We start from the raw sequence: 26896 nt of genomic DNA, 5'->3' as shown, positions 1-26896 counted from the left end.
GTTTAAGGAAAGCACTGACAGGATCATGGAGGCTGGGGAGGAAGAAGAGTGACAGACTGTAAGTGCTACAATGAAAAGGAAGGAAAGGGAGAAGGTGAAAGGATATTTCACAGGATAGTGACATGGATAACCAACAAGTGAAGACCAGAAAAGTGGAAAGGAAAGGAGATAAAATTAACGAAGTGGTCTTCAAACTAAAAGAGGGTGGTAGCTTTGGAGGAATTAGCCCTTTGAAGTTATCAAAAGCACTTAAACAAGAAATGGGGAATGTAGACTTCATGCTAGTACATTAAATAATGGAGCACTAATGATAGTGTGCAAATCATCAGAGCAGCAAGCAAAAGCTTTAAAAGTAAAGAAATTAATAGGTAAAGCAGTAGAAGGATATCCCCCAACAAACAGGACTGGTAGCAAGGGAGTAATATACAGTGTGTCAGTCAGTGGCGGTTCTGCCCATGTTGCCGCCCTGGGCGAAATTACTGCCTTGCGCCCTTCTGTTCTAGCCGCGCGCGCGCGCGCGCGCAGCAAGAACTTCCAAGCGATAACGGCCGCTACCGGTGCCCCTCTGGCGGCTACACGCGCCCCTCCCAGAGCAGGGGCGCCAACACCTGCACAAATACCTTTTTTGGAAAAATACTTTTTATATGGACAAAATCTTGTTTGCATAAAAAAAAGCCAGCCGGCTTGATGCTTACAGGTGCCGCGCCCACTCGGTCAGGTCTGCCGGATATGACAGGTGAGCAGCACACACATACTGCCATCCTCTCATTATAAATCAACTTTTGTTCATACGCGGCTACAGCAGCACAACGGACAGTGACACAGACAACATGGTTGATTATTGACTGCGCAATGCGGCCATTCGCCGGTAATTGCGGCATCAGGCGAGCCTACCTACTGGTTTATATGCAAGCACAATACATGTGTATTTGCTAAGACCCCAATATTAGACGGGGGCGTTTTTCAGGGAATTTTCAATGGAAAAAATATTGTCTTATATTCAGATGAATACGGTAATAGAAAACTGCTTTGCAGCGAGGATGATTTTTTTTTTTTTTTTTTTTTGCGCTCATGCCGCCCCCCACGTGACATGAAAATATGCCGCCCTTCTTCCTATTTTTCTCCCTGTTAAAGGTTTTTTTTTTGTTTGGTTTTTTTTTGGGGGGGGGGGTTGTTCCTCATCTGATGTGACGGTCTAAGGACATAGGATGTTGTATTTTTCTGTAAAGCCCTTTGGGACAAATTTGTAATTTGTGATTCTGGGCTATACAAATAAATAAAATTGAAGTGAAGTGAATTGAAAGTTTCATATGCTGAAGCAGTGAGAAGGGTGGAAGGTCAAGGATAAACTACGGTATAGTAATGATAACTCCGATATTATAAATGTTTATTTCTCATTGCAAGACTTGAAAAGAGCAATCAAAGCTGGATCAAATTCTAGCCCAGGGAAAGATGGATTGACGTGCTGGAGCACTCAGATGACATGGTTTTAGAGGAAATATTAGCACTAATCAACACAGTGTGGGAAGAAGGAAATCTTTCTAAGGAATGGAAACATTCTATAATAGTCCCAGTTTTAAAACCAGGCAAGGACTCTCATGTCCCAGGGTCTTACAGGCCAATAGCCCTCACTTCTGTGGCTTGCAAAGTAATGGAGCGTATGGTAACAGATCGCCTGACGCACTGCTTAGAGAGTAAAGGGTACTTTGAGTCACATCAGAGTGGGTTCAGGTTGGGAAGATCGACAATGGACTCTGTGTTAAAATTAGACATAGATGTAAAAAGGGCTCTAGCTAACAAAGAATCTGTAGTAAGTGTATTCTTGGATATAGAGAGAGCATATGATACATTATGGAAAGAGGGCCTTATGATAAAACTCTATAGAGCAGGAATGAAAGGTAGAATGTTTAATTGGATTAAAAACTTTTTATGTGATAGAACAATCCAAGTAAGAGTTGGTACAGTATTGTCTGAGGTGTACAGAGTAGAAAATGGTACTCCCCAAGGAAGTGTTATCAGTCCAGTGCTATTTAACATTATGGTGAATGACATGTTAAGTAATTTTATGGGGAATTTTGGGGTTTCCCTATTTACGGATGATGGGGCCCTCTGGAAAAGGGGAAGAAACCTTGAATATATTATTGAACAGACTCAAAAAGCACTTAACGGGGTAGCTGAATGGGCCAGTGAGTGGGGTTTTAAAATTTCAACAGAAAAATCAAAGTATGTTATTTTTGGTTTCAAAAGGAAGGTCCCAAACACGGTTCTATCTCTGTACAGCGCCAATATAGAGAGAGTTAAATGTTTTAAATTTTTAGGAGTGTGGTTTGATGAAAAGATGACATGGCAAACACTGGAGATCTGAAATGTCAACCCTCATGACAGTTTATAGGGCCATGATTAGATCAGTGCTTGACTATGGGTTCTTAGTATATGGATCTGCAGTGCCAACAGTGCTGGCTAAGCTAGATGTGCTACAAGCTAAAGCTCTGTGAGTTTGTAGTGGAGCATTCAGGACAACTCCAGTATCGGCTCTACAGGTTGAACTAGGGGAAACAACACTTGAGTTACGGAGGATGAAACTGGCATTGCATTACTGGGCAAAACTAAAAGAAAATGGACCAAAATTACCAACTAACAGTCTTATGGATCAGCACTGGGAGTTAACAGGTAGAAATACCAAACTAAGTTATGTCAATTCTATGAGGAAAAAAGCAGCTGAGATTGGTATCTGTAATATAAAAGTGGGAGCAACTACCTGCTGGCCTGAAATTCCTCAGTGGTTGTGGCCTGAACCAGAGGTTGACTTGGGTATCAAAAACAAAATCAATGAGAGGAGAGGAGATTCCCATAAGATAGTCCAGGAACATCAATTTGAAATATGGGGAGATAGTGTGTACATTTACACAGGTGGGTCGAAAGACCCTTCTTCAGGAAGAGCAGCATTTGGAATGTTTATATGGGGTCAAAAAAAGGGAGGGGGGTGAGGCTTCCAGATAAGACCTCAATATATATAGCCTACTGCAGAGCTGTTTGCCATCCTTTGTGCTCGTAGGTGGATTGAAAAAGAAAGGCCTCTGGTTACTGTAATTTGTAGTGACTCCATATCAACGTTACAGTCAATAGAAAACAGAAAGTCCAAGGCCAGACCAAACATTCTAGCAAAAATCATTTTGGCAGTAATAAGAATTCAGAAAGGGGGGTGCAATGCAGGTGGGAACTGAATTATCCCATGAGCCCGATGAGGACGTGAACGCTGCACAAGTGAAAGTGAAAGTTTGGTTGAAGGGTTGGACGATCCGCGACCAGGAGGCTCATCGTCATCATTAATGTTGGACTTGTGTCACACTGTCATGATGTAGAAGAGCTGCACACGTTCGGACGTCAGGAGAGGATTTCTGTTTGATCTTTGACTTCAAGTCCAAGAAGAAAGAATGGAACAAAGAAAGAAAGAAACGTCCGCTTCTGCTGTGAGTCACTACTTCTGTCTAACGCCATTTTAAAGCTGTATTTTTCACTGTTGAGTTCAACTGTTAGACATAAATGTAAAAAGTAAAGCAGTGATCATTTTCTTTGTGGTGATGAAAAAAATCAGGCGGTACAAACAAATGTTAGCCAGTTCTATACGTCAGACAGCACGTTTTAAAGCCGTTTAATTCCGTTTATTCCACAGGAAATACAGACTGATCTGTGTATGAACCCCGCCACTGGAAAATGAACAAAAGAATAAATTAATAACAATAGGGCCCTCTCTCCTCTGGAGGGCTCGGGCCCTAATTAATAAAAATGCAAATCTATTAATAGTTTGCAAACTGAGCAGGCCCCCTGTGTTCCCAGGTCCCTTAACAGGCCTGTGTTTTTTTCTTTTTTCAGCCTGAACAGAGAGCAAAGTGTTTCCTGTTTGTCAGGGTGAGAACAGGCCTCTGTTCCCTCAACACAGAAAAGAGAATAAGGGCCAAACCTGTGGCGCCTTAACAAAAAAAGCATCATCTGCTTTGAAGCTTTGATGGAAAGGAGTTTGTGTTTTTCTGCTGAGGCTCTGTTCTCTGAAAACAACAACAAGAAAAAGACATGAAGGGAACACGGTGCGCCACCAAAACTACTGAAAGAAAGATTTGCAGGTTTCATGACGACACCAGGATTTGCTGGTGAGCGCAGCATCTGGAACGCGGCCTCTGGATTGGAACAGAAACAGGGAAACATGTCCATGAGCTTTGCTGCATTCACACTCTTTCATTTGTGCATCTCTAAAGTGAATTTGTGCTTCAGAAAATTCTTTGTGAATCTGCATTTATTTGTGCAGATCATCAGCGGCTTCTGGCTCCTTTACAAAGACCAAATGCTACATGCATGAAACTGGTCGCCATGACAAATTCAAATCAAAATGTAAAATTTCACTGTAAGGATCGGGCCTCATTGTGTATTATTAACCCTCTGTCACCTGCGTAAATTCACTATATTACTTTCTGAGACATGGGGGGTAGGGGAGTGGGGGCGGGGGTGGGTTGGGGGGGGAGGGGGGGGTAAATGAGCAAATCAACAAAAAAACAGCAAGATGTTAATAACAAAAAAATTACATGAGATCCATATAAAGAATGATCAAATAATAATAATAATAAAATAAAAATACATACATTTGCAGTATTTGAAATGAAGAAGAAAAAAACAACAAAAACCTTATTATGAATATACACTTAATATAAAATAGCAATAAAATAACTGTGACGTTTCCACAAAAATATGTTGAAACACATTATTTATGTGTCTGACTCCATTTAATACAGTTAATGCCTGTTGTCCATTAGGAAACTAGGACATCAACCCATATATCATCCTTTGTGTGTGTGTGTGTGTGTGTGTGTGTGTGTGTGTGTGTGTGTGTGTGTGTGTGTGTGTGTGTGTGTGTGTGTGTGTGTGTTTGCACCTCTTAGACTGACTTAAATCAGAAGATGAGTGACTGTGTGGAGGAAGAGGAGGGCAGAGCAGAGTCTGCAGTGTCCAGCTGTCCGTCCATGAAGAGTGACTGGTCTAAACATGAACCTCCAGACTTCAGTGCTGAACCTGGACCTTCAGACACAAAGTAAGACAGCTGTTAGAGTGCAGTGTGTGTTCACTGTTTTCTTGTGAAATCTGTTTGTGGCGCATGGAGAAAGTAGATGTGACCCCAAAACTGATGCTTCAGATCATGAGCCACATCCGCTCTTTTAGCTGGACCCCTCCTCACAAAAAAGGGTGCGACCAAATCATGAGCTGCTGTGAGCGACTGGGAAAGCTGGGAGCACCAGTGCTGCCAGTGGAAAAGTTAGTCTGGAGCCCTGATTTACAAGAACTAATAACATGTTTCAAACATTTGTGTTTCCAGAGGTTCCTACCGCAGAGCAGAGTCTGCAGTGTCCAGCTGTCTGTCCATGAAGAGCGACTGGTCTAAAGAACATCCTCCAGACTTCAGTAATGGACCTGGACCTCCAGACACAAAGTAAGACAGCTGTTAGACTGTGAGCCTGATGGGATATGATGACATGAGATTATAAAGCAGAGCAAGTAGTGAGGATATCAAGACAAGAGGCTGCAAAGAGAGAAATGACTGCTCCCTGCTCTGCAATCCAGCTGTTCAACCAAAATACATCTGGGTCTGTGCTGTTTTCCACAAACTATGATGCTGGTTTATGTTTTGCACCAAATCACCTGAGAACATTTCCACGTGCACCTGCACTCACAGGTTCTTCACACACCTGTGTCTGAAGTTTAGATTCACATTGACTGACAGATAAATCTGATCCTGTGCTGCTCAGACTGATGTGCATGTGATGCACCATGGCTCATGTCACACACACAGCGGCCACAGCCCCCCCACCCCCCCCCCCCCCAACACACACACACACACACATGTCAGCATGGAGGTGCTTCACCGTGAGCAGTGGTGGCCAAAGTCCACAAGCCCATGACTGCGCTGCCAGGGGAAGTTGCTCAGTCAGTTTTTTACTTGAGTTAAAGTAATCTCTTTTTAAAAATACTTAGTTATTCAAAAGGACATTTTCATTTCAACAACAACAAGGTTCAAGGTAAAAACACAAGGTTCAACACATTGCTGTATTATTTTCACAATGCATTTACAGAACCTGAGAACTCTTTGAACAAAATGTTGTTTCTAATTTTGGTTAAATTTTGGCTTTTTTTTTTTCACCTCTGACATCCAGTTATCTGAATGAAAATGGGTTCTCTGTGTAGCCACGGCTCTCCCCTTTGCAGACACGCCCACCTTCTGCTAATCCCATGCAGTTTGGGCCACAAACCCTGCAGTCCACATGTGTTCCTGTGGCCTGTTGTAAAATGGTGTGTTTGTGCAGACTGGGGCCTCAACAGTCTTGGAGCTGCATCAGTTGGCTTTGACTGGAAAGCTGAGACTCTTGTGGATTCAATGAGCCACATTTGATTCCTGTGTGATGATGTTGGCCCCCATAGCAGCCATTTCACTGCAGGCAGAGACTTTTGTCAAACTGGACGTCACTGTAGAAAATGACCTCTAGTGACCTCTAGGAGAATCACAGCCTCATCAAACTTTACAGACACAAACTAGAGAGCGAGGCCGTTCAGAGGAGCTCTGCTTCTCCAAACAGACTGACAGTGAGGGCCAGTTTCTGACACATTTCCACAACGAGGATAAGATGATACTTAAGAATCGGTGTCGTCGTCTTTTGCTTGTTCAAAGCTTGTTGCAGTGAGTTTCCTCCTCACGCTGTGTTGTGGAGAATTTTTGCTTTTGTTGTTGGTCAACTTTTCTTTTACGGATTGACAAAAAAAAATAAAAAAAAACTTGAGCTGTCAAGCTCTTGGATTGCTGTATTTGTCATAATCTGCTGCCCAAACTCAAAGTGGATGTCATGCTGCTTACATGGACATTTAGTCTTGTAAATACTATCTTAATTGCATCAATATTAGAATATTGCAATCCATGTAAATGTAGTCACAGAAAGTGACAAGAGACCACTTATGACTTTTTAAAAAATATTTTAAGATTTCAGTTAAAACGTAATGTTGTCTAAACATAAACAAACTGTTTTCATCTCCACAGGGACAGGAAGAGGAGTCGAGGTGATGTGAAGGAGCAGCTGTCCTGCTGTGCTTTGTGTCAGGAGGTCCTGGGGGATCCAGTCTCCACCAGCTGTGGACACTGGTTCTGCAGACAGTGCATCACCTCATACTGGGACCAGTCTGATCCATCAGGAGATCCTGCCTGTCCCCAGTGTGGAGAAAGATCCAGAACAAGACCTGGACTGCAGACACCCAGTCAAACCAGCCCAGTGGACGGCGGTCTGCAGGAGGTTTTAGACGAGCATAAGATCAGTCTGAGGAGGAGATGTGAATTTGTGACAGAAGGAACTGCTGCAGCAGGAACTGGAACCTCCCTCAACAGGATCTACACTGAGCTCTACATCACACAGGGACGGAGTGAAGAGGTTAATACCCAACATGAGGTGTGGCAGCTGGAGACAGCATCCAAGATGCAGACCCTCAGTGACACTCCAATCAAGTGCCAGGACATCTTTAAACCCTTACCTAAACAAGACACACACATCAGAGTAGTTGTGACGCAGGGCGTTGCTGGGATTGGAAAAACCTTCTCAGTGCAGAAGTTCACTCTGGACTGGGCAGAAGGCTTAGAAAACCAACATGTCAGTCTTGTGGTTCTTCTTTCGTTCCGAGAGCTGAGCTTGATCAAAGATGAGCGCTACAGTCTTCTCCAGCTGCTCCGTGTTTTCCATCCAACATTACAGATGGTCACAGCCGAGAAGCTCGCCGTCTGTAAAGTCGTGTTCATCTTCGACGGCCTGGATGAAAGCAGGTTTTTATTGGATTTCCATAACAATGAGGTCGTGTCTGATGTCACACAGACATCATCAGTAGACGTGCTGTTGACAAACCTCATCAAGGGGAATCTGCTTCCCTCGGCTCTCCTCTGGATAACTTCCAGACCTTCAGCGGCCAATCAGATCCCTCCTACATGTGTCGACAGGGTAACAGAAGTGCGAGGGTTCACTGACCCCCAGAAGGAGGAGTACTTCAGGAGGAGGTCCAGTGATGAGGAGCTGTGCAGCAGAATCATCTCCCACATCAAGGCGTCCAGGAGCCTCCACATCATGTGCCACATCCCAGTCTTCTGCTGGATCACTGCTACAGTTCTGGAGCACATGTTGACTACAGACCAGAGAGGAGAGCTGCCCAAGAGCCTGACTGAGATGTACTCACACTTCCTGTTGGTTCAGACACAGAGGAAGAAGCATAAGTACGATAAGAGACATGACAGGAGTCAGCAGGAGCTGATGGAGACTGACAGGGAAGTTCTTCTAAAGCTGGGCAGGCTGGCGTTTGAACATCTGGAGAAAGGCAACCTGATGTTCTACCAAGAAGACCTGGAGGAGTGTGGTCTTGATGTCAGAGAGGCCTCGGTGTACTCAGGAGTGTGCACAGAGATCTTCAAAACAGAGTGTGTGCTCTTCCAGAGAAAAGTCTACTGCTTTATTCATCTGAGCATTCAGGAGTTTCTCGCTGCAGTCTACATCTTCCACTGCTACACCAACAGGAACACAGAGGTACTGAACAGAGTCATGAGGAGAGAATGTGATGACAATGAGCTATCGTTGGATGTCTTCCTGAAGACATTCATGTATGAAGCCCTGAAGAGCAAAAATGGTCACCTGGACCTCTTTGTCCGTTTCCTTCATGGCCTCTCACTGGAGTCCAACCAGAGGCTCTTAGGAGGCCTGCTGGGTCAGACAGAGAGCAGACCAGAAGACATCCAGAGAGTCATCTACAACCTGAAGGAGACCTACACCTACAGTTATTCTCCTGACAGAAGCATCAACATCTTCCACTGTTTGATGGAGATGAACGACCTCTCAGTAACTCAGGACATCCAAGAGTTCCTGAAGTCAGAGAACAGATCAGAGAAGAAACTCTCTGATATCCACTGCTCAGCTCTGGCCTACATGCTGCAGATGTCAGAGGAGGTTCTGAATGAGTTGGACCTGAAGGCGTACAACACATCAGAGGAGGGACGACTGAGACTGATCCCAGCTGTGAGGAACTGCAGGAAGGCTCGGTTAGTCCTGATGTGAAATCAACATTATACAAACAGTGTAGAGCTGCTTCCATACCTGACAGCATCAGCAATACAATAAAGATATGCAGTTCTCTAAATATTCAGGATAAAGGATTGATTCTGAGAGAAAAAATATACTTCAGGCAGTCCAGTTTAAAAAGGAGGCAACATGATGGTGATGCCCTTAGCAGCTCACTCCTACTATACTTCAAAATCAGAGTTTTTGCTGTGTAATTGAACTTGAGCATCAGGTTTCTACTGCTTGGTTTCTACTGATATTATACATGAAGCACCTTTCAAAAAATTTGTATCCTGTAATACAATTTAATATTACTAAAATATAACTCTATATAAGTTTATATAGTGTTATATTTATATAACACTATATAAACTTATATTTATATTTATAAATATAAATATTATATAAATATTATATTTATATTTATAAATATAATTATTTGTATTTATTATATTTATATTTATATTTTCTTGTGTATACACAAGAAAATCACAGACTTAACATTAAATCTGTAATTACAGATTTTCTGGCTGTCGACTCTCAGAGACTCACTGTGAAACCGTGGCCTCGACTCTGAAGTTCAGCCCCTATCTGACAGAGCTGGACCTGAGTGAGAACCAGCTGAAGGATTCAGGAGTGGAGCTGCTGTCTGCTGGACTGGAGAGTCCAAACTGCAGACTGGAGACTCTCAGGTCAGACTGCACTTTTTAATGATGTGTGAACATGTAATATTCTGTTAGTTGAACAGGAGTTTTTCAGGCTTACATCTCAAATTGTTGTCAAACTGTATTTTCGCACAATCCTTGTGTGTTGAAGTGAAAAACTCTGAACTTGAGTGATGATATTGTACATTATTTCAACATGCAGGGGTCCAAATGGCCTCCGTCTGTGGGAATCTGATATTTATTGTGCTAATTCTATAGAACGTAAAGAGGACACCATCATGGAGGTCTTGGTCCAACTATGGATTCACAAAGGATTCCAATATTTTCTTTGATGAATCATCAGGGACAAAAATCCCATGTGGGCATATCAGTGCATTCTGGTATCTTTCACAGATTAGGCATGATGGGATGGAGTTGATATGTCCAACTTTTACCGTCCTGATCACATTCCCTCATGGTCACTGTTGTCTTGTAACTGTTCTGAACCTCAACTAAACCTTTAGGACCTCTTGTTTTTCATTGATTATTATTTTGATCATCTTCACACACTTTTTCACAGGTCACCTGCTTCCCATGCAAAACTTTGTTTAAACTCTGCAGGCTGACAGACGACCACACCAAATGAACGTTTTGTATATTTCAGGATATTTTCTGTCTGTAGTCCCTAAGACTGAGCCATATGAACACAGTCGACTGTCACCATGTTTTTGACTGAATACTGTGATATCGATATTGTGAGGATATTGTTAGGATGACTGGTTAGTGCTTTCATGAAAGTGTAAATTAGTGCTAAACAGTCATTAGTAATATGGATATGATGAGCGAGCAGGCTGAGGCCAATAACAGAGCAGCGAGGAGCGTCTAGTAAGTTGAGAAAACTGCATCCCTTTACTGTAATGCAGCCTTTAAAAGCAGGAGAGGACAACACTGATGCCAGAAGATATTACCATATCCCAAATCCCACATGATATCTGATCTCATATCACAGTATCCATATTATATCAATATATTGATGGGCCCACCTCTACTGCCATCACCTGGTCAATCTTTTGAAATGCTCATAACTTTGGCCCTGATTGGTCAAGAGACTGGGTGCTGGTGTCATGTGATGCAGAAGCTCTTGTTCTCCAGTTTTACTATGAGAAGATGGTAGACTGAAGGCATCTGAGGACTTTTCCCTGAGCCATTCATTTGTTATTTATGGAAGTACCTATGGCTGTTTTCACGTCATCCGTATTTAGCACTGAATTTGAATTATTTTGGACTTTTTATCATTTCTTGCTTTCATTGTTTGCTTATTTGTGTTTTTAATATTTTGATGTCTTTTCATTTCAGGTGTTAACTTTATCTTTTCATTTACTCTGATGGTTTTGTAAAGCACATTGGAACTTTGCTTTAATGGTGTAACATAAATATAAATTAGTGTTATCAATATTATTATTAATATAATTGTTATAATAATTATTTCATTGGTTTGTCCTTCGTTTTTGAATATTTTGAAAAATCTCTGACTGATAAATATCCAAAACACTGGAAATTATAGCTCCATATTTTATTCTTTATTCAGATTGAGGTACTGCTACTTGACAGAGAGCTGCTGTGCTTCTCTGGCCTCGGCTCTGAAGTCCAACCCCCATCTGACAGAGCTGGACCTGAGTGAGAACCAGCTGCAGGATTCAGGAGTGAAGCTGCTGTCTGCTGGACTGGAGAGTCCAAACTGCAGACTGAAGACTCTCAGGTCAGACTGCACTTTTTAATGATGACATAAATATATGGATATTGTTTGAATCATATAGTAGCACTAAATGTCTATAAGGCTGATATTGCTGTGAAGTTTATGTTGTGCTTTTTTAAAGTCGGGGCTGCTGGTTATTTTAGTTTTTGTGAGGATGGTTGGTCAGGTTCTGTATCATGGATGCATGTGTGCTTTGTGAGGTTTGACAAGTAACTAACAACCGTCTCATGTGTTGAGAGAGAGAGAGCGAGAGAGAGAGAGAGAGGGAGAGAGAGAGAGAGAGAGAGAAACCTTATTCTTAATTTCTGTCAGGAGCCACATGACTTCTATCAAAAAGAGCTGGTGAGCCGTCGGTTCTTATCGCTGCTGTGATGTCTGGAAGAAAATAAAACACATCAGGGCTCCTCAACTCCATTTGTCCAAAATGAATACCTGTATCAGTGTGAGCAGGCTGCTAGAAAACATGGCAAATCCATAATAAGAACTAGATACTGAAGTAGAAAAAGCTCTCAGAGTGCAAGGAGCCAGTTCACTGAGGAGTAACGTTTTCATTTCCTCTGATGGTTTTGTAAAGCACTTTGGAACTTACCTTCACAGGTGTAATATAAATATAAATTAGTGTTATCAGTATTATTATTAATGCAATTTTTATAATAATTATTTCATTGGTTTGTCCTTCCTTTTTGAATATTTTGAAAAATCTCTGACTGATAAATATCCCAACCACTGGAAATTATAGCTCCATATTTTATTCTTTATTCAGACTGAGTGACTGCAGGTTGACAAGGAGCAGCTGTGCTTGTCTGGCCTCGGCTCTGAAGTCCAACCCCCATCTGACAGAGCTGGACCTGAGTGAGAACTGTCTGCAGGATTCAGGAGTGGAGCTGCTGTCTGCTCTGGTGGAGAGTCCACACTGCAGCCTGAAGACTCTCAGGTCAGTAGAGGGGTGGAGTCAGTCCTCTCAGGTCAGTAGAGGGGTGGAGTCAGTCCTCTCAGGTCAGTCCTCTCAGGTCAGTAGAGGGGTGGAGTCAGTCCTAGAGGGGTGGAGTCAGTCCTCTCAGGTCAGTAGAGGGGTGGAGTCAGTCCTCTCAGGTCAGTAGAGGGGTGGAGTCAGTCCAGGCGGAGCAGCTTGGTTGCTTGGTTCTTGTTCTGGACACAGTCAGTGCAGGCAGCATTTCCTGGGAAATGTCCAAAGTGCTCAGTGGCCTCAGGACTGGACAGAAAGACAGAGAGAGATCAGCCAATCAGAGCAGCCACAAGTGTGTTGGGATCATGTGCTCGAGTTGACCTGCAGATGATGATGATGATGATGAAGAGGATGATGATGACGATGAAGAGGATGATGGTTTTGTGTTCATCCCTACAGGCTGGAACATGTAAAAGACTGGATTCTAGCTTTCAGCCTGAGAGGATGTGAGTACTGAGACAGTATGAGCACACACAAACACACACACACACACACACACACACACACACACACACACATGAAGTCCAAATCCAAACAAGGCTTTACAGAAAATGGGAGCAAGCTGAAACTATATGTGTGTGTGTTTCCAAAAGCAGCTAAAATCAGCTGACATGACAGAAACCTGGGCGTCCTGGTAGCTCACGTGCTGCAGAGCTCCAGCTTGTCCAGGCTGAGTCATGGATTTGAATCCCACCTCAGGCCCTTTGCTGCAGGGCGGCCCCTCTCTCTCCCCGGCCTTTCCTGTCTCTCTCTGCTGTGTCCAATCAAAGCTACAATTGGGGGGGGGGGGGGGGGGGGGGGGGGGGGTGATGAGGGTAGGGAGCAGGCAAGGACAGAGAGGGGTAGAGAAAAAGAGGGAGATGTAAGAGAAAAAAAACTTGAAGGAGAAAAAGGAGAAAAAACGGTCTCATTTGTTTAATTGTTGATATGTATTTGTTTTTCTCTGTAAGCCTGGTGTTTTGGGTGGATATGAAATCTGCTTTACAAACTGAACAAAAAATGAGCATTAACAACAATAAACAAAACAAGCAAATCCTCGTTCAAAATGAATTAAAACCAAACTCAAATTGAAGACACAAAGTGTAAAATGACATTAGTTTTTATTTTTAATGAAAAATGCAAAATAATTACTTTATAAGAGCCAAGAGAGTGTGAGTGAATGATGCTTTCTGAGGTGTGTTGTGTGTCTTCTCCCCATCAGATGCCTGTGATCTCACACTGGATCCAAACACAGCGCACAGAGAGCTCCGTCTGTCTGAGGACAACAGGAAGGTGACGAGGGTGTTCGAGCATCAGTCATGTCCTCGTCACCCAGACAGATTTGACCTGTGCCGTCAGGTTCTGTGTAGAGAAGGTCTGACTGGGCGATGTTACTGGGAGGTCCAGTGGAGAGGAGACGTTTCTATCGCAGTGACTTACAGAGGAATCAGAAGAAGTGGTTATGACTCTGAGCTTGGAAACAATAAACAGTCCTGGAGTCTGAGGTGCTCTGTTGACAGCTACTCTGCCAGACACAACAGGAAGTGCACCAACATCTCTGTCCGTCCCCGTGGACCTCACAGAGTAGCAGTGTATCTGGACTGCTCTGCTGGGACTCTGTCCTTCTACAGAGTCTCTTCTGACAGACTGAGACTCCTGCACACCTTCAGCTCCACCTTCACTCAGCCGCTCCACCCTGCGTTTCATTTGAGGTCATCTGGTTCTTCTATTGTGGTTGAGCTGCCAGTTTCTCAGAAACAAACACTGACCTGAAAGTGTTTAGAACATGTTTGGCTGATTTGTGGTTTATAGTTGATTTTTTTTTTTATTGTATCAGGCATCTTGGTGGATAATTGTTAACTGATTGATTGGACAGGCTTGTAAAAATAATGAGTCATTATAATGTTTGTATATTCAAATCTTAATGTTGTCCAAAAGTGTCATTTAACCCTCCTCCAATGATTGATTTTTTTAAAAAAAAATTTTGTATTTCTAGTCAATAAACACAGATGTGAGAATGACAGCACATTGCACACTGGAGAGCTGTGACTTGAGCCCCTCTCCTTTTGTGCCCCTCCCTTCACCTGTTGATCTCCAAGTCACATTTAGATGTTTAACGGTCTATATCTGATGTTTTACTGTCAACAGAGTTGTATTTCATTTTGGACAGTGCACATTAATAAACACATGACTGTAAATGTGTCAGAGGCTTTTCTCACCTGCAGCCCCTGGCCAGGTGTTACACAGGTTTCCTAAAACTGAAGACGACTTGAAGAGGGAAGAAATCTGATTTGAACACAGCAGCTGGATGGCTGCTTTGTGTGAATCGATGTTGAATGGCAGGACAGGTTTGCTCTTTCTGGAGCTCGAGCCCTATTTACAGATTATCTGGCATCATCCTCAGACGTAGAGAACATCATGTCACCTCTCGCCTCAGTGGAGTCAATGCAAGAATGGCATTTTTAAACATCAGTTTTTCACTTATGGAGCAAATCAGTCATTGTTGAAAACACATGATCAACATCTCAATGCTGTCTAGATGCAATATGTGTATTTTCAGATTTTTGTCTTTATAACTGAATTTTTGACAGCTGTTTAAAATCTGCCTTTCCATGCATGGCTGGCTGCTGTCCTGCAGGTCAGTGATTGGCTCAGTCAGTTTGTGAAGCTGCATGTGAAGCTTTAGCTCAGTGAGATAGAGGCCAGGCCTCGGTGTCAAAGATTGTGAGTTCAAGCCTCAGCTTGTGCAACATTCCCATGTGCCAAAACTCAGCAAACTTTGCACAAAGGTCCAGTCCCATGCCAGATCAGCATTGTCAGACTTTTGTCTTGATGACTGATTTTTTTTTTTTTCTACAGTGGTTTGAATTCTGCTTTTCCATGCATAGGCAGCTGCTGTCATGTGACTGGCTTAGTCAATTTGTGAAGCCTCACATGAGCTGACACTTGCCAATTAGCTCAGTGAGATAGCGCCTTGTCCTTCATGCCAGAATGGTTCATGTGAGTTCAAGTCTCAAATGATGGAAAATGTACATAAGAATGCTATCTTTATATTCTCCACTTGTTGCTCACAATTGCCTAAAATTGCCTGGCTCCGACCATATAATTAAATATGAATCTGGTAGATTTGATTCATGTGGAGTAGAAATAACTGTTTCTCATTTAAAAAACAAAGGAAACAAATATTTAGAGATCTGGCAAAACTAGGGGAGGAAAATTTTAACTTGGCAACTGTTCTCATCAAGGGACGTGAAGAGAACAAAAAAACTTGTGGAGTTTTTGCAATCCACTGGAACGTATAAAAGGAGATAAGAAAAAGAAATAACACACATTAACTGAGGGGGACAGCAATACGCCGTAGATGCGTCCAGTCTGTCTGACCAAAAGAAGTAGAAGAAGAAGAAGAAGAAGAAGGAGGAGGAGGAGGGATGCAGTGCAGGTGGGAGCTGAATTCTCCCATGAGCCCGATGAGGACGTGAACGCAGCACAAGTGAAAGTGAAAGTTTGGTTGAAGGGTTGGACGAGCCGCGACCAGGAGGCTCATCGTCATCATTAATGTTGGACTTGTGTCACACTGTCATGATCTAGAAGAGCTGCACACGTTCGGACGTCAGGAGAGGATTTCTGTTTGATCTTTGCATTCAAGTCCAAGAAGAAAGAATGGGACAAAGAAAGAAAGGAAGAAAAAAAGAAACGTCCGCTTCTGCTGTGAGTCGCCAGTTTTGTCTGATGTCATTTTAAAGTTGTATTTTTCACTGTTGAGTTCATCTGTTAGAAATAAATTTCAAAAGTAAAGCAGTGATCATTTTCTTTGTGGTGATGAAAAATATCAGGTGGTACAAACAAATATTAGCCAGTCCTATACGTCAGACAGCACGTTTTAAAGCCGTTTAATTCCGTTTATTCCACAGGAAATACAGACTGATCTGCGCAGCATCTGGAACGCGGCCAGATGCTGAGCAAATCAACCAAAAAAAAAAAAAAAACAGCAAATAAGGAGCAAGACGTTAATAACAAAAATTACATGAGATCCATATAAAGAATGATCAAATAATAATAATAAAATAAAAAATACATACATTTGCAGTATTTGAAATGAAGAAGAAAAAAACAACAAAAACCTTATTATGAATATACAGTTAATATAAAATAGCAATAAAATAACTGTGACGTTTCCACAAAAATATGTTGAAACACACATTATTTATGTGACTGACTCCATTTAATACAGTTAATGCCTGTTGTCCATTAGGAAACTAGACCATTAACCCATATATCATCCCTTTGGTGTGTGTGTGTGTGTGTGTGTGTGTGTGTGTGTGTGTGTGTGTGTGTGTGTGTGTTTGCACTTCTTAGACTGACTTAAATCAGAAGATGAGTGACTGTGTGGAGGAAGAGGAGGGCAGAGCAGCGTCTGCAGTGTCCAGCTGTCCGTCCATGAAGAGTGACTGGTCTAAAGATAAACCTCCAGAGTTCAGTGGTGAACCTGGACCTTCAGACACAAAGTAACACAGCTGTTAGAGTGCAGTGTGTGTTCACTGTTTTCTTGTGAAATCTGTTTGTGGCATATGGAGAAAGTAGACGTGACCCCAAAAGTGATGCTTCAGATCATGAGCCACATCTGATCTTTTATCTGAAAAGTGTGAAAGTGTGGATCCTCCTGGTCAAATATTACTGCACTGCCAGGGGAAGTTGCACAGTCAGTTTCTTACTTGAGTTAAAGTAATCTCTTTTAAAAAATACTTAGTTATGCAAAAGGACATTTTCATTTCAATATCAAGGTTCAAGGTAAAAACAAAACAAAACACAAGGTTCAACACATTGCTGTATTATTTTCACAATGCATTTACAGAACCTGAGAACTCTGAAAAAATATTTTTTCTAACTTTGTATAAATTTTAGCTTTATTTTCACCTCTGACATCCAGATATCTGAATGAAAATGGGTTCTCTGGGCAGCCACGGCTCTCCCCTTTGCAGACACGCCCACCTTCTGCTAATCTCATGCAGTTTGGGCCCCAAAGCCTGCAGTCCACATGTGTTCTTGTGGCCTGTTGTAAAATGGTGTGTTTGTGCAGACTGGGGCCTCAACAGTCTTGGAGCTGCATCAGTTGGCTTTGACTGGAAAGCTGAGACTCTTGTGGATTCAATGAGCCACATTTGATTCCTGTGTGATGATGTTAGCCCCCATAGCAGCCATTTCACTGCAGGCAGAGCATTTGGTCAAACTGGACGTCGCTGTAGAAAATGACCTCTAGTGACCTCTAGGAGAATCACAGCCTCATCAAACTTAACTGACACAAACTAGAGAGCGAGGCCGTTCAGAGGAGCTCTTCTTCTCCAGCTGGACTGACAGTGAGGGCCAGTTTCTGACACATTTCCACAACGAAGATAAGAGGATACTTAAGAATCAGTGTTGTCCTCTTTTGCTTGTTCAAAGCTTGTTGTAGTGAGTTTCCTCCTCACGCTGTGTTGTGGAGATTTTTTGCTTTTGTCGTTGGTCAACTTTTCTTTTACGGATTGACAATAAAAAAAAAAACAAAAAAAAAACGAGCTGTCAAGCTCTTGGATTGCTGTATTTGTCATAATGTGCTGCAAAAACTCAAAGTGGATGTCATGCTGCTTACATGAACATTTAGCCTTGTAAATACTATCTTAATTGCATCAGTATTAGAATATTGCAATCCATGTAAATGTAGTCACAGAAAGTGACATAAGAGACCGCTTATGACATTTTAAAAAAAGTTTTTAAGATTTCAGTTAAAATGTAATGTTGTCTAAACATAAACAAACTGCTTTCCTCCACAGGGACAGGAAGAGGAGTAGAGGTGATGTGAAGGAGCAGCTGTCTTGCTGTGCTTTGTGTCAGGAGCTCCTGAGGGATCCAGTCTCCACCAGCTGTGGACACTGGTTCTGCAGACGGTGCATCACCTCATACTGGGACCAGTCTGATCCATCAGGAGATCCTGCCTGTCCCCAGTGTGGAAAAAGATCCAGAACAAGACCTGGACTGCAGACACCCAGTCAAACCAGCCCAGTGGACGGCGGTCTGCAGGTTTTAGATGAGCATAAGATCAGTCTGAGGAGGAGATGTGAATTTGTGACAGAAGGAACTGGTGCAGCAGGAACTGGAACCCCCCTCAACAGGATCTACACTGAGCTCTACATCACACAGGGAAAGAGTGAAGGGGTTAATACCCAACATGAGGTGTGGCAGCTGGAGACAACATCCAAGATGGAGACCCTCAGTGACACTCCAATCAAGTGCCAGGACATCTTTAAACCCTTAACTGGCCAAGACACACACATCAGAGTAGTTGTGACGCAGGGCGTTGCCGGGATTGGAAAAACCTTCTCAGTGCAGAAGTTCACTCTGGACTGGGCAGAGGGCTTGGAAAACCAACATGTCAGTCTTGTGGTTCTTCTTTCGTTCCGGGAGCTGAACTTGATCAAAGATGAGCGTTACAGTCTTCTCCAGCTGCTCCGTGTTTTCCATCCAACATTACAGACGGTCACAGCAGAGAAGCTCGCCGTCTGTAAAGTCGTGTTCATCTTTGACGGCTTGGATGAAAGCAGGTTTTTATTGGATTTCCAGAACAATGAGGTCGTGTCTGATGTCACGCAGACATCATCAGTAGACGTGCTGTTGACAAACCTCATCAAGGGGAATCTGCTTCCCTCGGCTCTCCTCTGGATAACTTCCAGACCTGTGGCGGCCAATCAGATCCCTCCGACATGTGTCGACAGGGTAACAGAAGTGCGAGGGTTCACTGACCTCCAGAAGGAGGAGTACTTCAGGAGGAGATCCGGTGATGAGGAGCTGTCCAGCAGAATCATCTCACACATCAAGGCGTCCAGGAGCCTCCACATCATGTGCCACATCCCAGTCTTCTGCTGGATCACTGCTACAGTTCTGGAGCACATGCTGACTACAGACCAGAGAGGAGAGCTGCCCAAGAGCCTGACTGAGATGTACTCACACTTCCTGCTGGTTCAGACACAGAGGAAGAAGCACAAGTACGATAAGAGACATGACAGGAGTCAGCAGGAGCTGAGGGAGACTGACAGGGAAGTTCTTCTGAAGCTGGGCAGGCTGGCATTTGAACATCTGGAGAAAGGCAACCTGATGTTCTACCAAGAAGACCTGGAGGAGTGTGGTCTTGATGTCAGAGAGGCCTCGGTGTACTCAGGAGTGTGCACAGAGATCTTCAAAACCGAGTGTGTGCTCTTCCAGAGAAAAGTCTACTGCTTTGTTCATCTGAGCATTCAGGAGTTTCTCGCTGCAGTCTACATCTTCCACTGCTACACCAACAGGAACACAGAGGTACTGAACAGAGTCATGAGAACACAGAGGCATCAATTTGGTTACTATGACCTATCATTGGATATCTTCCTGAAGACAGTCATGTCTGAAGCCCTCAAGAGCAAAAATGGTCACCTGGACCTCTTTGTCCGTTTCCTTCATGGCCTCTCACTGAAGTCCAACCAGAGGCTCTTAGGAGGCCTGCTGGGGTCCAACCAGAGGCTCTTAGGAGGCCTGCTGGGGTCCAACCAGAGGCTCTTAGGAGGCCTGCTGGGTTGGACAGAGAGCAGACCAGAAGACATCCAGAGAGTCATCAACAACCTGAAGGAGATGAACACCTTCAGTGTCTCACCTGACAGAAGCATCAACATCTTCCACTGTTTGATGGAGATGAACGACCTCTCAGTAACTCAGGATATCCAAGAGTTCCTGAAGTCAGAGAACAGATCAGAGAAGAAACTCTCTGAGATCCACTGCTCAGCTCTGGCCTACATGCTGCAGATGTCAGAGGAGGTTCTGGATGAGTTGGACCTGCAGGCATACAACACATCACAGGAGGGACGACGGAGACTTATCCCAGCTGTGAGGAACTGCAGGAAGGCTCGGTTAGTCCTGATGTGAAATCAACATTATACAAACAGTGTAGAGCTGCTTCTATACCTGACACCATCAGAAATACAATAAAGATATGTAGTTCTCTAAATATTCAGGATAAAGGATTGATTCTGAGAGAAAAAATATACCTCAGGCAGTCCAGGGTAAATTGGAGGCAACATGATGGTGATGCCCATAGCAGCTCAACCCTACAATACTTCAGTTTTTGCTGTGTAACTGAACTTGAGCATCAGGTTTCTACTGCTTGGTTTCTTCTGATATTATACATGAAGCACCTTTCAAAAAATTTGTATCCTGTAATACAATTTAATATTACTTTAATATAATACTATATAAACACAAGAAAATCACAGAATTGACATTAAATCTGTAATTACAGATTTTCTGGCTGTGAACTCTCAGAGACTCACTGTGAAACTGTGGCCTTGGCTCTGAAGTCCAACCCCCATCTGACAGAGCTGGACCTGAGTGAGAACCAGCTGCAGGATTCAGGAGTGGAGCTGCTGTCTGCTGGACTGGAGAGTCCAAACTGCAGACTGGAGATTCTCAGGTCAGACTGCATTTTTTAATGATGTGTGAACATGTAATATTCTGTTAGCTGAACAGGAGTTTTACAGGCTTACATCTCAAATTGTTGTCAAACTGTATTTTCGCACAATCCTTGTGTGTTGAAGTGAAAAACTGTGAACTTCAGTGATGATATTGTACATTATTTCAACATGCAGGGGTCCAAATGGCCTCCGTCTGTGGGAATCTGATATTTATTGTGGTAATTCCACAGAACGTATAGAGGACACCATCATCGAGGTCTTGGTCCAACTATGGATTCACAAAGGATTCCAATATTTTCTTTGATGAATCATCAGGGACAAAAATCCCATGTGGGCATATCAGTGCATTCTAGTGTCTTTGACAGATTAGGCATGATGGGATGGAGTTGATATGTCCAACTTTTACCATCCTGATCACATTCCCTTATGGTCACTGTTGTCTTGTAACTGTTCTGAACCTCAACTAAACCTTTGGGACCTCTTGTTTTTCATTGATTATTATTTTGATCATCTTCACACACTTTTTCACAGCTCACCTACTTCCCATGCAAAACTTTGTTTAAACTCTGCAGGCTGACAGACGACCATGCCAAATGAACATTTTGTATATTTCAGGATATTTTCTGTCTGTAGTCCCTAAGACTGAGCCATATGAACACAGTCGACTGTCACCGTGTTTTTGACTGAATACCATGATATCCATATTGTGAGGATATTGTTAGGATGACTGGTTGGTGCTTTCATGAAAGTGTAAATTAGTGATGAACAGTCATTAGTAATATGGATATGATGAGCGAGCAGGCTGAAGCCAATAACAGAGCAGAGAGGAGCGTCTAATAAGTTGAGAAAACTGCATCAGCCTTTAAAAACAGGAGAGGACAACACTGATGCCATAAGATATTACCATATCCCAAATCCCACATGATATCTGATCTCAAATCACACTATCCATATTATATCAATATATTGATGGGCCCACCTCTACTGCCACCACCTGGTCAGTCTTTTGAAATGCTGATAACTTTGGCCCTGATTGGTCAAGAGACTGGGTGCTGGTGTCATGTGATGCAGAAGCTCTCTCCAGTTTTACTATGAGAAGATGGTAGACTGAAGGCATCTGAGGACTTTTCACTGAGCCATTCATTTGTTATTTATGGAAGTACCTATGGCTGTTTTCACATCATCCGTATTAAGCACTGAATTTGAATTATTTTGGACCTTTTATCATTTCTTGCTTTCATTGTCTGTTTATTTGTTTTTAATATTTTGATGTCTTTTCATTTCAGGTGTTAACTTTATCTTTTCATTTACTCTGATGGTTTTGTAAAGCACTTTGGAACTTTCCTTTAAAAGTGTAACATAAATATAAATTAGTGTTATCAATATTATTATTAATATAATTGTTATAATAATTATTTCATTGGTTTGTCCTTCCTTTTTGAATATTTTGAAAAATCTGTGACTGATAAATATCCAAAACACTGGAAATTATAGCTCCATATTTTATTCCTTATTCAGATTGAGAAGCTGCATGTTGTCAAAGAGCAGCTGTGCTTCTCTGGCCTCGGCTCTGAAGTCCAACCCCCATCTGACAGAGCTGGACCTGAGTGAGAACCGGCTGCAGGATTCAGGAGTGGAGCTGCTGTCTGCTGGACTGGAGAGTCCAAACTGCAGACTGGAGACTCTCAGGTCAGACTGCACTTTTTAATGATGACATAAATATATGGATATTGTTTGAATCATAAAATAGCACTACATGTCTATAAGGCTGATATTGCTGTGAAGTATATGTTGTGCTTTTTTAAAGTCGGGCTGCTGGTTATTTTAGTTTTTGTGAGGATGGTTGGTCAGGTTCTGTATCATGGATGCATGCATGCTTTGTGAAGTTTGACAAGTAACTAACAACCGTCTCATGTGTCAAGAGAGAGAGAGACAGAGAGAGAGAGAGAGAGAGAGAGAGAGAGAGAGAAACCTTATTCTTAATTTCTGTCAGGAGCCACATGACTTCTATCAAAAAGAGCTGGTGAGCCGTCGGTTCTGATCGCTGCTGTGATGTGTGGAAGAAAATAAAACACACCAGGGCTCATCAACTCCATTTGTCCAAAACGAATACCTGTATCAGTGTGAGCAGGCTGCTAGAAAACATGGCAAATCCATAATAATAACTAGATACTGAAGTAGAAAAAGCTCTCAGAGCGCAAGGAGCCAGTTCACTGAGGAGTGACGCTTTCATTTCCTCTGATGGTTTTGTAAAGTACTTTGGATCTTACCTTCACAGGTGTAATATAAATATAAATTAGTATTATCAGTAGTATTATTATTAATGCAATTTTTATAATAAGTATTTCATTGGTTTGTCCTTTTTGAATATTTTGAAAAATCTCTGACTGATAAATATCCCAACCACTGGAAATTATAGCTCCATATTTTATTCTTTATTCAGACTGAGTGAGTGCAGCTTGACAGAGAGCAGCTGTGTTTCTCTGGCCTCGACTCTGAAGTCCAACCTCCATCTGACAGAGCTGGACCTGAGCTACAACGAGCTGCAGGATTCAGGAGTGGAGCTGCTGTCTGCTCTGGTGGAGAGTCCAAACTGCAGCCTGAAGACTCTCAGGTCAGTAGAGGGGTGGAGTCAGTCCTCTCAGGTCAGTAGAGGGGTGGAGTCAGTCCTCTGAGGTCAGTAGAGGGGTGGAGTCTGTCCTCTCAGGTCAGTGGAGGGGTGGAGTCAGTCCTCTCAGGTCAGTAGAGGGGTGGAGTCAGTCCTCTGAGGTCAGTGGAGGGGTGGAGTCAGTCCAGGCTGAGTAGCTTGGTTGCTTGGTTCTTGTGCTGGACACAGTCAGTGCAGGCAGCATTTCCTGGGAAATATCCAAAGTGCTCAGTGGCCTCAGGACTGGACAGAAAGTCAGAGAGAGATCAGCCAATCAGATCAGCCACAGGTGTGTTGGGATCATGTGCTCGAGTTGACCTGCAGGTGATGATGATGATGATGAAGAGGATGATGGTTTTGTGTTCATCCCTACAGGCTGGAACATGTAAAAGACTGGATTCCAGCTGGCAGACTGAGAGGATGTGAGTACTGACACAGTATGAGCACACACACACACACACACACACACACACACACACACGAAGTACAAATACAAACAAGGCTTTACAGAAAATGGGAGCAAGCTGAAACTATATGTGTGTATTTCCAAAAGCAGCTAAAATCAGCTGACATGACAGAGAAACCTGGGCATCCTGGTAGCTCACGTGCTGCAGAGCTCCAGCTTGTCCAGGCTGAGTCGTGGGTTTGAATCCCACCTCAGGCCCTTTGCTGCAGGGCGGCCCCTCTCTCTCCCCGGCCTTTCCTGTCTCTCTCTGCTGTGTCCAATCAAAGCTACACTGACCAAAAACATATTAGAAAAGGAGAAGACAGGACTGTACAAATGTGGAAAGACAGAAAGAACCAGACGGTCACTCAAACAAAACAAATAAAAAAAAAAAAATAATTAAAAAAATTTAAGAAAGCAAATCAATTGTAGTTTACTTTTGGGGTGTGTGTGTGTGTGTGTGTGTGCGTGTGTAAGGGGGGTGTATGATGAGGGTAGGGAGCAGGCAAGGACAGAGAGGGGTAGAGAAAAAGAGGGAGATATAAGAGAAAAAAAACCTGAAGGAGAAAAAAATGTCTAATTTGTTTAATTGTTGATATGTATTTGTTTTTCTCTGTAAGCCTGGTATTTTGGGAGGATATGAAATCTGCCTTACAAACTCAACAAAAAATAAGCATTAAAAACAATAAACGAAACAAGCAAATCCTCTTTAAAAATGAATTCAAACCAAACTCAAATTGAAGACACTAAGTGTAAAATGACATTAAAAATAAAAACTAATGAAAAATGCACAACTATAATAACCTTATAAGAGCCAAGAGAGTGTGAGTGAATGATGCTTTCTGAGGTGTGCTGTGTGTCTTCTCCCCATCAGATGCCTGTGATCTCACACTGGATCCAAACACAGCGCACAGAAAGCTCCGTCTGTCTGAGGACAACAGGAAGGTGACGAGGGCGAGAGAGGAGCAGTCGTATCCTGATCACCCAGACAGATTTGACCTGTGGCCTCAGGTTCTGTGTAGAGAAGGTCTGACTGGGCGATGTTACTGGGAGGTCCAGTGGAATGGAGGGGTTGATATAGCAGTGACTTACAGAGGAATCACAAGAAGTGATTATGACTCTGGGCTTGGATACAATAATCAGTCGTGGAGTCTGTGGTGCTCTGATGATGATAACAGATACTCTGCCAGACACAACAGTGAGTCCACCAGACTCTCTGTCCGTCCCTGTGGATCTCACAGAGTAGCAGTGGATCTGGACTGCTCTGCTGGAACTCTGTCCTTCTACAGAGTCTCTTCTGACAGACTGACACTCCTGCACACCTTCAGCTCCACCTTCACTGAGCCGCCCCACCCTGCCTTTAATTTGTGGTCATCTGATTCTTCTGTTGCGGTTGAGCTGCCAGTTTCTCAGAAACAAACACTGACCTGAAAGTGTTTAGAACATGTTTGGCTGATTTGTGGTGTTACGTGTGGCATGGAGGTGCAATACTGCCCACTGCCTGTGGGGATGTTTTGGTGTTGTCTCTTTCTCTTTTTTTTTTGTTCTCCCTCCGGCGCTTTTCCTCTTTCTCCCTTGGCCCTCCTCTTGTAGGCAGAAGCACCTGGAGCCAATTACACGGAGGAGAGAAAAGGGGGGACTGAAGGTGTGGTGGGTCCTCCCTCATACCTGGCAGCAACAGCAGCAGCAGCAGCAGCAGCAGCAGTTTCTTCTTCTTTTTCTTTTGTCTCGTCCCAACATGGTTTGATGTTGGGTTTTGTTATTTTAGTTTGGGATGGAGATTTCTGGTGGTCTAGTTTTCGGGTTTTGTTTTGATTAGGTTTGGTACTTTTTTTTTCCTTTTTAGGGGGAGTGGGTTGGGTGCGACGGCCCATTGCGTGGCTGGCCCGGCAAATTCCCTTCTTTTGTTCCTTTTGGCCAGGATCTCCATCTCCTTTTGTTTATGTTTTCCTTAACCCTTTAAGTGGTTTAAGTTGATTAAGAAAAAATAAATGATTTGGTTAATTTAGTAGTTTGGCGTCTCTTCTGCCCTGACCATGTGTGGAACTGAGAACATGGTGTAGACAGCGAGCTAAACAATTTTCCAATAAAAACACTGAAGAGAGGAATCCAGGTTCACGGTTTTTATGGAGTCTTTTTTGTGAAACTGTAAACAACATACAGACAGGAATATAGAAATGAATGGATGTACAAGCCATATTAAACAACCAGCTTTAACTATAGCAAATTAACCAGTAAAATAATCATCTTCATTGAAATGATCAACACACTGAATACAAATATATTTAACTGTAATCGTACTCACAGATTGTGCCGAATAAAGAGCCAAAACAAGGAGGATGGAGGAGGATGGAACTATACCCCTCTCCACTGCTGTGTCTCTGTTCAAAATGGCTGCTCCCAACACTAGAAATCAGTGGTTTAACTACCCCCACCACTAGGTGTCACTGCACACACCCTTTGTAATTACTGGGGCCAGAATACTCCCCGCCTGGCATCTATAAGATGGCAACAAAACAACTCACAGGAATAACAACAAACATCTTCAAATGGTAAGTTAAGTAGAGGTATTAGTGTCTTATTGTAGTGTCTATGTAGTGTCTTTGGAAACCAGGAGAATGACCTCTGACACTGGTCTCAGGAACAGTCACTGTTCACCTTTCCGGACGATCTTCACCTCAACCTTTCTGACACACCCATCTTCACTAGCAAAGGTCTTAGTAATCAGCCCGACTGGCCAGTCATTCCTTTTCATTTGGGCATCTTTCAAAAGAACAACATCACCTTCCTGTAGGTTAGGCCTCTTGGTTCTCCATATACGATGTCCTTGAAGTCCACTGATGTACTCCTTCTTCCAGCGATCCCAGAACA

At 42.9% G+C, this 26896-nt stretch overlaps 1 protein-coding gene across 1 annotated transcript; it reads left to right on the top strand.

Moving 5' to 3' along the window:
• Positions 1–5073: 5073 nt before the first annotated feature.
• LOC115372062 (NACHT, LRR and PYD domains-containing protein 12-like) lies at positions 5074–23539 on the top strand (the record flags this gene model as incomplete). The annotated part of the gene is made up of 10 exons (XM_030069763.1): positions 5074–5080; positions 5363–5476; positions 7073–7164; positions 7228–9100; positions 9641–9811; positions 11352–11522; positions 12283–12453; positions 20762–20932; positions 22452–22622; positions 23377–23539. Coding segments are annotated over exons 2-10 (3051 nt in total), but the record flags the coding sequence as incomplete, so codon positions are not given.
• Positions 23540–26896: the final 3357 nt, after the last annotated feature.

Source organism: Myripristis murdjan, chromosome 14 (genome assembly GCF_902150065.1).
Source record: "Myripristis murdjan chromosome 14, fMyrMur1.1, whole genome shotgun sequence".
Lineage (NCBI taxonomy): Eukaryota > Metazoa > Chordata > Actinopteri > Holocentriformes > Holocentridae > Myripristis > Myripristis murdjan.
Note: the sequence above shows the minus strand (reverse complement) of the source record. Positions and strands in the feature narration are given on the sequence as shown.